The sequence below is a fragment of the Sapajus apella genome, unplaced genomic scaffold (genome assembly GCF_009761245.1).
Source record: "Sapajus apella isolate SASKATOON/1434 unplaced genomic scaffold, GSC_monkey_1.0 scaffold4, whole genome shotgun sequence".
NCBI lineage: Eukaryota > Metazoa > Chordata > Mammalia > Primates > Cebidae > Sapajus > Sapajus apella.
Window position 1 is genome coordinate 53,264,053 of NW_022436944.1, and position 11,051 is coordinate 53,275,103.

Below are 11,051 nucleotides of genomic sequence, written 5' to 3' on the forward strand. Positions count from 1 at the left end.
GTCATAGGAAGGCTGAAACTGTTAAGAGTTAAAACCTCCAGATATGGACCAGTCTTCCTTAAGAAACTAGCAAAAAAACACTTAAAACATTTTTGAGAAACCTCAGATTTCCCTTCATACATATCTGTGATGTTGATGTCATTATAAAGTATTCCTCTAGGCCTCGTAACAAAAAAAGGTGTAATGAAAAAAAGAAAAGCTCAAATATTAAGTGTTATAATAGAAAATACCAAATGCACATTTGTGACTCTAGATTTGGTTCTGGCTTGCTTTCTGTGCCTGGATCTGGGACATATCATCCCAGCAAGTCTCAGTTTCCCAATCTGTAAGATGGAAATAGCAAAATACTCTGAACACTTCACAGAGTTATTCATAGCTGAGGAGTTAAAATATATTAAGTATATGAAAGTGCTTTGGAGAACTACTAGGCATTACAGAAATAATGTGTTTTAAAAATGATCCTTACCAAGCTAAAACACTGGCAAAATCAATTTTTAATCAAATTAGACCCTGTGTATAATCTTAAAAGGCTAAATATTTTCTAGAAAATTGTTTACTAGGACACTGACAATTAACTATCATATGAATTAAAACAGTGCCCATGGCAAGCCATTTTGCCTCTTTAAATATTTTATTTCCACAGAATTCTACTTGTGTCAAATACAACAAGAAAGATATCAAGCTGGCTAGTCAAATCTCCCTGCCAAAATCTGTCATTCCTCCAAAGGCAATGTTCTTCCTCTAATCTTTTGCATATATTCTACGTTTCTCCCAATATCCCTTCGTATCTACCACCGAGACTGGGGCTTGCTTGGGTTGCAAGGTAAATTGTCACCTTATGCTTGCCAGATCCCACACAGACACATCAAGTGAAAAAAGATGTCAAATGACATGCACACACATGCACAAATGCACACACAAGTGTACACACAAACACACAAGTGTCCTTCATTCTTTAGGGAGAAATATATTTCTTACACAGCAAATGATCGTCACCTTAAAAGGAAGTGTATAACACAAGCAAAAGAAGAAAAATAAATCTTACTCACCATCTCCCATAGCCATTCAGATGGTCCAGGGAGCTCTCTGAAACCAAAAGGTCAAATAGCACAGCAAATAAGTGCAGCTCAGTGCCTGCGCCACTGGGCTCGGCCTGCAGCCACCGGGAGCACTGTGTGACCCAGGCCTCGCTGCAGCTCTGCACCGCAATAGCCAACAGCTGCTACTCCACTTCAAAATAAAAGTCTGGGGTCTTGCTGAAAACCCTCGTTTATTTAGCAGAGCCTAGAAGGACTTGATCAAGATTATTCTTTAGCTGCACATATGCTGTTGGATACAGGTTATGATGTTTCTCCTTGTACTAGCTGCCTGAAATTTAATCTAAGAAAAGCTCTGGGAGCCAATAAATGCCATCCCGCTGGGGGACTTTTAATGCAATCATCAAAACACAAGGCATGTGTTCAGCAATCATTTTCTGCTTCCCTAAAGATATCCATGTAATCAGTAGCAATCACATGATCTGATGGATTAACTGATTTGCGCCTTTTTAAAAAGGTTTTCATCCTTTTGTCGTTACCTTTTAATATTTACAACAGAAGATTGCTAGAAGTGCACAAACAGGAATAGCCCAGTTTCCATGATTAACTGCTCTCATTATGCAGGAAGCATTTCTGGCTGCCGTAAACAAATCACGTCAAAGGCAGCCCATCAAAGGCTGCTCTGTGTGTGGACAGCAGGGCCACACGGAACAAAGCTTGCTTCTGGTGGAGACAGAACCTAGCCAGTGCGCAGCTGCAGGGGCGCAGAGCACCCGCTATCCAAGCTGCACAACCATCAGCACATTGTCAAGCTCTGAGAAGGCCCTGGGGCTCATGGTCACAAACAGATACATTTTAAAAATCAACCAAAGAAAAGAGCTTCTTGCTTTTCACCAAAGGGTATGTTATAAAAATATATAAAGCTGGACTGGAAGTTATCTTATTGACTCATAGAAGCCAAATATTAAGGTAATTTCAAAGCCTAATTTCCAGGCTTTATTTTATTGCCAGCCTCCATAGACAATTCTTTTCCTAGCAACTGTTTCAGAGAAACCAAAAAATACTTTACGTACAATGATTGCATGGGCAAGACTGCATTAGGTGCTACACACACACTCAACAAATAAGAATTATGCATAGTTTTTTCACAGTGAAAGAGAAGATTTGCAGTTAACAACCACCAACCCTCTTAGTGTTTACATCCTTGGTTTGCGCAGGAGATTGTCTAGAAAGCTCCATAACGACACCAGAGCCTGCTATAATCACAGGGGGCCTCCAACTTATAGTCTTTTCTTTTTAAAAGGGCTGGTGTTCCCTCCTTCTAGTCACGATCTGACAAATTTTAAATCCAGTTTTCTTCTAATAGCAGAATTAATTAATTCTACTGCACTTAAGGACTCTGCCTCATGTACTTTTGTAATATAACGAGTTCAAAACACCAGCAAGAGGAAAAAATGATGTGTTCTCACTATTTCAACTAAATGATATGCTCAAATCTCTGATAGAATTTACTTAATGTTCTGAACTAGGGCTTTAGAAAATCATGTCAAATAATCCAATCAGAACTTAAAAGAGTATAGAAATGGCAAATATGAAAAAAAATCAGAGACAAAAGTATGAGATGTAAAAGTTATGCATTTGAACATGCAGGAGGGAAGAGGAAGAATAAAGAGACTATTTCTCTGAACAATAAATGTAAAAGGCAATGTCTTTCCGACTTATCTTATTTCTCTCTAGCCTAAAACTCTTTAGAGATTTCCTACTCCTAGAAGTCCATCAAAACTCCTCCTATGGGGGACAAGGCCCCGATGCTATGGTTCCTACTCAACTTATCCAATTATCTCTCACACTGGTTCTTCCCTCCAACCCACGACCAGCCTCAATGGGCTCCAGGCAGCCTTGTACTCCCTTCTGTTCTTCAAAAATACAAGTCCTTTTCTACCTTTGGGTTTTTATGGTCACAATTTTCTCTGCCCAAAGTGTTTACCAACCATTTATCCCATGACTGGCTCATTCTCATTTATCAGGTCTCAATTCAAATACGTCACCTCTTAAAGACGCCCGTCCCACTGTTCTATCTAAAATGACATCACTGAGTTATTTACCATCTCAATACTCTATTTACCTAACTTAATGGCTGTTCAGATGACTTTTAGCTCTAAAAAAGTTATACCACCTTTATAACGAATCTTTTGGGTTCTTGTATTTAGTAAAATAATTTTTTTCAACACAAAACAATAGGCTGTAAGATGTGTGATGTCTCACTATTATGATTTAAGGTAAAGACACACTAAAAAATCTTATTTACCATAATAGTTTCTGGTCACAGAATATCAAGTGGAACAAATCTGAATTGTGTGCCATGTTTGGATAGACCCAAAACAATCTTTTTTGCATAAATACACCAAGTGAGGGAGAGAAAAGATGGTATCTTCAATAGCTCTTTGTATGCATAAACTATTTTCACAAGATTTCATGTTCAGCCTTTACCCTGTCATAAGATGTTTTCATGTTTCTATAACTTTATTTATAGTTTTAGTTTTAATGTGCAATAAAAATGAATCAACAAAGGCCTGAAAATTTTGTGGGGAAAAATTGTCCAGAAATAAAGAAGCTGAATTAAACTCCATGATATTAGTTTATGTACAATGTGCCTTTAAATTGTTACTTACAAAAATTTGTTTTCAGTATTTAATTGACATATTTTTCCACCTGGGAAAACTACTCCAGTATCACGGGCTGGGATGAAACACACCATAATTTTTCTCATTAATACTGGTGAAAATAATTTTTTCATCTAATGGTCTTTCACTTGGCAGCAGGGTATTTAGGAATAATTTAAATTCATTAAACAAGGAGTAGTTATATTTGCTTCTCTATCAACTGTAACTACATTGTATATTCATTTGTTTACTTGTTTATGATCTATTTCCATCACTAGATTATAGGATCCTTAAGGGGAGAAATTTCATTATCTTTTTCCTGCTGTGACATGATCTAATTTACACTTTAAGAAGATTCGTATGATTTCTGAGTAGCAAATTTATTCCTGGGGGCAAACGTGGAACAGAAGTCTATTGAAGTACTTCAGGTAAAAGCTAAAGGAGATTTACGGTAGGATATTAGCAGTAGAGACAAAAAAAATAAGCAAATTTGGGATATGTTAGTATTTCAGAAGTAGAAGTATTTGATCAGTTAGAATACGAAATCAAGTTAGGTTTCCAGCTTGAGCTGATGATGGTGCCACTGACTAAAATGGCTAAGACTGGAGAAGGAACAGATCTGAGGGGCAAGAAGAGACAACAGGGTTTCATTTTTGGATACAGTAAGCCTGAAACGCCTGTTAGGCAGCCAAATAGGAATGTCATCAAGGCCACAGGATACCAAGTCTAGATCTAACCCAAAAAAGAGATGAATAATGGCTAGAACTACACACTGGGAATCATTAGCAAAGAGTTATCATTTAAAGCATTTGAGTAGGGTTAGATCACTAAGAGAGAATAAAAACAGGGAAGAGGAGACCTGGGCCCTAGGATTTGCCAACATGATAAACAGGTTTCCTTCTTCTAGCATCCTCTCTTGTTAATTACTTCATTAAGGATTTTTTTTCAATGACAGCATAATATTATCATCAAAAACATTATAACCAATATAGACTTTAACTTTCACATTTGACCATACTTGCAATATTCAGACTGTAATTGTCAATGCAAACAATCTTTGAAGTCTTCTTCAAAAAAAGTAAATGCCAGAGACTAACTCCAAACCTCTGTTTATTGAGTGATAAAGGAATGGGAACTAAAGAATAAGAAATAAAAAAGCTTGGGCCGGGCGCAGTGGCTCACACCTGTAATCCCAGCACTTTGGGAGGCTAAGGTGGGCAGATCATAAGGTCAAGAGATGGGGACCATCCTGGCCAACATGGTGAAACCCCGTCTCTGCTTAAAATACAAAAAATTAGCTGGGCGTAGTAGCACACGCTTGTAGTCTCAGTTACTCGAGAGGCTGAGACAGGAGAATCGCTTGAATTCGGGAGGCGGAGGTTGCAGAGAGCCGAGTTGCACCACTGTACTCCAGCCTGGCGACAGAGCGAGACTGCATCTCAAAAACAAACAAAACTCTGTTTTGAAGCTAACAGAAATAATGCCACAAAATACAAGAATAACAGTGCTTTCGAAATAAACCATACACAAACAATGAATACCTTAGATTTTACAAGTATTCTACTTTTTTTCCTTAGAGTTGTAACCACTTAGTCTGAAATACACAAATGATCATGTTATGAAAACACGCAAGTTCAGGGATCTTGTGTATAGCAAATCTCTTCCTACTGTTTCTGATTTCTATAGAAATCGACAGAGGTAACTGCTAGAAAAATAAGGAGGAGGTACTTAAGACACTTTCTATTCAGAGGAGAGAAGTGAGAAACTTCTGGCATTCAAGGTAAGGACTGGTAGCACTGAAGTCAATTTATGCTTCTGGAACTAAGTTTAGATGTGTATAAACAAAATCTTTCTAACGCTCACTTATTCCATCTGACGTCCTGCAACAAATCATTGTCTTGGTTTAACCCAAAGAACAGTAACTAAATTATATTAGTAACTAGTTTTCCTATTATTTGACTATAAATTCACACACTAAATTTTTACTTCAACATTATTTATATTACTAAGTTAACCACACTCTCTTTAATATGAAGCTACTTTACTAGGTGGAAAAACCACCGATACTATCTTTGGAAATATATTCTTTACATATATGGCTAACTAATATTTAAAGTCTCAAGTGTAGGTAAACGCTACCCAACAAAGCTAAACATAATTTATCAACTTCACAAAAAGGAGAGGAACCACAAAAATCAAGTAAGTACCAGATATTAACTCCAAACCTCCCTAAAGTCCAGCTTGGTCTCATTTTACTTAAGAAGCCCAAGGCAATTTATGCTAGTCAAGTTCCTGTGTATGAGCTTCTTCATCATTACCATCCATGATAGTCTGCACACAGATATAATAGAACCCATCAACCCCACAATTTCTATTAAAGACAACTAAGCAAAGCAATTATTTTAGGTATAAAAATGCATTTTATGCATAGAAAATGGAAGGCAAGAGGATCATCATACCTCGACCCAGAAGACACAAAAAATAAGGCAGTATCACCAAAAAAAAGAGCACCATCATGTTACACAATTGACCCACTATTACATTTTCACTCACACCAAAAGAATCAAAGGATAATTATCAGCAGGATGTAAATATTTTGTTATTATATCTCAACTAAGTTTTCAAGCCACAAAATCAACTCTTTTGAATCAGTGATATAATCGTTGACCTGAAAACACATTTTAGTTCCTAAAATTTTGCTAAATATTCTTAGAAGTGTTTGAGAGCTTAATTACTCTTACCTTTGCAGACACTCAAAATCATACCGCCTGAACTTTGCACTTCATCAAATTTGGCAAATATCATTTCTAATCTGGGAATAAAGAATAAATTGTGTTTGATTTTTTTTTACATATAGATTTCCTTCACCATTCCCTTAGAAAAAACAATTGTAGGGATTCAGCTACTTTTCTATACAACTCTCTTTCACAATTAACTCACTTACTAAAAGAAGACACAAAACCCATATCTCTTCAGTTGAAAGAAGTCAAATATAGGTAGGATTCTACATACTTGCAGGTGAAAAAACAATTTTTACACAAAGCAATTTCTCATCATTCATCATAAAATCATTTCTCCAAATCTATCAAAAATATTCTAGTTCCAACCTCATAAGTGTACTCAGTCACCAAGGCATCTTTTAAAGGCACATAAAAGTCATGCCAAAGTAACTTAAGGCAAACATAAAAACAATTAAATATAAAACATCAAAAACTAAAAAGACAGCTCATATCACTGATAGTCTGATGCTGTCCCTGTTAACATGACTATTTTCATACAAAACCAATTCCACTGGCGCTTCTAATTTTATATTCAGGATACTTACACTTTCTATACTTACTGCTATCACTTTTCTTAGTTAAAAATGTGTTTATTACGAAAGTAATGTACATTCATTATAAAAGAAAATTAGGAAATATAAATAGGAACCAAAAAAACACATTTCTATCAATCAGAGAACATATTTATTAACTGTATCCCTTCTGATACTTTTCTATTCATATAAAAATTTTCTTCAGAGTGAAATGGGATCAGGCTGACGGCACTTTTTTTTTAGTTTTTCTTTCCCTTTCCAATATATTGTGCTATGATTCATTCTTAAATTCGTAACTTAGAGAATTGGGAAAGGGAGGAGGGTCAACTGTCATGCTGCCTTTAGTTGCCAAATGTTCTCCTATGACTTATAAATACATATCTATCACAATTTCGTTTTCTAAAACCTTACTTAAGCCTTGGTCCTCATGGCGGTCATTTCTTACCAGTAAATTAAAGATATAGATACTTTTTGAAATAAATCATTGGCTTATTTTAGTAAGAACTAAATGCTTTTTTAAATTTGAAATCTCAGAAGAATTAATTATAATAGGATTTCTAAACCTTAACATCACCTCCTACTTCCAATAAATTCAACAAATACAACTATTTACGTATCTGAAAGCATTTCAGTTCGAAGACACAGGTCCCTTTATCCTACAGAGCAGTATTTTCTGGAGGGTTGGACACACACCAAGCAGGTTGCCCAGAGATAAGAGGCGGACATGAGATAGAAGGAAGCACTAGAATTAGAAGCTGGAACCTCAGAAAGGAGGCCAGGTTCGGAGGCTCATGCCTATAATCCCAGCACTTTGAGAGGCCGAGCAGGGCAGATCACCTGCGCTCAGGAATTCAAGACCAGCCTGGCCGACATGGCAAAACACACATCCCTACTAAAAATACAGAAATACAAAAATCAGCCAGGCATGTGGCACACACTTGTAGTCCCAGCTACTAGGGAGGCTGAGGCACAAGAATTGCTTGAAACTGGGAGGTAGAAGTTGCAGTAAGCCTAGATCCTACCAGTGCATACTCCGGTCTGGGTGACAGAGCGAGATTGTCTCAAAAAAAAAAAAAAAGAGAGAGAGAGAGGATTTAGGAGAGAGTTGTTTGAAAAAAAGCAGAACAAGACATGAAGGGGCATAACACTCAGCTATAGATCAGGAGAACAGCAGTAGAAAATTCAGGACAGAAAGCTTGGAAAGAGAAGCGGGTTGGCAAGGAATTAAGGTAAGGCAGATAATACATGGAGACAGGAATGGAGATGTAAGCAGCTTTAGCGGAAGAGGGGTCAAATGAAATAGTAGGCAAATATAATAAGAATATGGGAGAGAGGAGGGGAAGGGAAAGGAAGAAAAAAGGGGTCAGAGTAGAAGTATCACCCAAAGGTCTTTTGGGACTGGATTGGGCTAAGAAAGACACACAGCATTACCTTACAGCACACAAATTACCTCACAGCATTCACCTTGCTGCCAGCTCTCCAGTTACTCCATATACTCCTCCTATGATTGTTCTACTCTCTCTTCTCAGTCTCTCTTTCCTTCTAATGCTTCCCACTTTACCAACTTTCAATAAAATTAACATCTGACTTTTTTTATTTATTAAAAATATTTTAGTCACCTGCTCAAAATTTTATAAAGGATAAATTCATAACTTCTTATCTTTAATGCAAACAAAACAACAAACACAGTATAATTTTTTTTTTTTTTTTTTTTTTTTTTGAGACGGAGTTTCGCTCTTGTTACCCAGGCTGGAGTGCAATGGCACGATCTCGGCTCACCGCAACCTCCGCCTCCTGGGTTCAGGCAATTCTCCTGCCTCAACCTCCTGAGGAGCTGGGATTACAGGCACGCGCCACCATGCCCAGCTAATTTTTCGTAGTTTTAGTAGAGACGGGGTTTCACCATGTTGACCAGGATGGTCTCGATCTCTTGACCTCGTGATCCACCCGCCTCGGCCTCCCAAAGTGCTGGGATTACAGGCTTGAGCCACCGCGCCCGGCCCCCACAGTATAATTTTCTATGTGGTCCTCACTGGATCCCTCCAACCCCACCATTAAACTCTATACACTTATTTTAGAAAAACAAACATAATTATAATAGATGATTACCGTACCTATAATTTGGTGAAAAAAGGAAGAAATAAACAATTTAAGAGCAGAGAGAACAGTCTAAGCTATTTTCAGTAATTCAAGGGAAAAAATTAGGAAATTCAATGAAAGAAAAATACAACAGACCGGATTATCCAAAAAATTATAAACACAATTTAGGAGATCTATAAAGCTCTAGGAAGGTTCTGACTTAGGATAAGGATAGAGGCCAGTAAAGCATTAGGAAGGTTATGACTCATAGGGTAAGGAGGACAGAATTAGAAAAGCAACTCTAACCAAAGTCCAGACTTAAAAGTTTAGAATAAGAATAATAAATCCCAAATACAACATGAAAGAGACAGTTAGGTATCTCAGACTTTATCTTTTTAAAATAACAGCATTATTGAGATAGAATTCAGATACCATACAATTCACCTCTTTAAAGTGTACAATATAATGATTTTTAGTATATCTGCAGTTATGCAACCACAATAATAATCCCTTTCAGAACATTTTCGATCACCCCCAAAAATAACCACATACACATTAGCAATCATTCCTCATTTACCCTGATCTCTCTAGTCCTAGGCAAACACTAATCTACTTCCTTTCTCTAAAGATTATATATAGCCTATGAGTTGCCATATCTGGCCATTTCATATAAATGGAATCACAATGTGTGGCCTTTTGTGACTGGCTTCTTTCATGAATGTTTTCCAGGTTGATGCATGATGTGTCAGTCATCCCCGTTATGACCAAATAGTATTTCATTGTATGGATTTACCACATTTTGTTTATCCACTCACCAAGTAATGGACATACCTAGATGTGGGGTGTCTCTATTTTTTGGCTATTATAAATAATGCTGTTATGAACACCTGTGTGTAGGTTTTTGTGAGGAATATGTTTTCATATCACTTGCATATATAGCTAGGAATGGAATTACCAGGTTATATGATAGTTCTATGCTTGACTTTTTTTTTTTTTTTTTTTTTTGAGACAGTGTCTCGCTCTGTCGCCAGGCACCAGGCTGGAGTGCGGTAGCGCGATCTTGGCTCACTGCAACCTCCATCTCCCAGGTTCAAGCAATTCTGCCTCAGCATAGCTGGGACTACAAACACACACCACCACGCCCAGCTAATTTTTTTTAAATATTTTAGTAGAGATGGGGTTTCACTATGTTGGCCAGGATGGTCTCGATCTCTTGACCTCGTGATCCGCCTGCCTCGGCCTCCCAAATTGCTGGGATTACAGGTGTGAGCCACCACGCCCGGCCTATGCTTGATATTTTAGGAATTACAAACTATTTTCCAAACTTGCTGCACCATTTTACATTCCCAACAGCAATGTATGAGGGTTCCAATTGCTCTACATTCGCAATACTTGTTATTGTCTATCATTTTCTATTTGTCTATCATTTTTTTATTTTAGTCATCCTGGGGCATATAATAGTTTTGATCTTATATCCCTCGTGGTTAAATGGTGTTAAACACCTTGTTATGCACTACTGTCATTTGTATATTCTTTTAAAAGAGACTCAAATCTCTCCTCTGTTTTTAAAATTGGGTTATCTGTCCTTTTACTACTGAGCTGTAAAAAGCCTTTTATATATTCAAGATATGTGTCTTATAAGATATTTGATTTCAGCCACGTACGGTGTCTCACGCCTATAATCCCAGCACTTTGGGAGGCGGAGGCAGGCAGATCACTTGAGGTCAAAGGTTCAAGACCAGCCTGGCCAACATGGTGAAAGCCCATCTGTTCTGAAAATACAAAACATAGCCAGTTGTGGTGGTACACGGTACATGCCTATAATCCCAGCTACTCGGGAGGCTGAGGCAGGAGAATCACTTGAACTTGGGAGGTGGAGGTTGCAGTGAGCTGAGATCGTGCCACTGCACTCCAGCCTGGGTGACAGAGTGAGATTGTCTTAAAAAAAAAAAAAAAAAA

At 37.4% G+C, this 11,051-nt stretch overlaps 1 protein-coding gene across 42 annotated transcripts in view; it reads right to left on the bottom strand.

Annotated features, from left to right (window-relative positions):
* Nucleotides 1–11,051, bottom strand: part of CLASP2 (cytoplasmic linker associated protein 2) — a 234,298-nt gene that overhangs the window by 175,486 nt on the left and 47,761 nt on the right. For 38 of the 42 annotated variants that reach the window (XM_032269320.1, XM_032269052.1, XM_032269259.1 and 35 more), the window contains exon 7: nt 6,442–6,512. In XM_032269320.1, the coding sequence (XP_032125211.1) occupies nt 6,442–6,512 (71 nt within the window). Of the gene's footprint in view, nt 1–1,049; nt 1,542–6,441; nt 6,513–11,051 lie in introns of those variants that run through there. The other 4 variants (XM_032269355.1, XM_032269345.1, XM_032269381.1 and 1 more) reach the window with 3 other exon arrangements.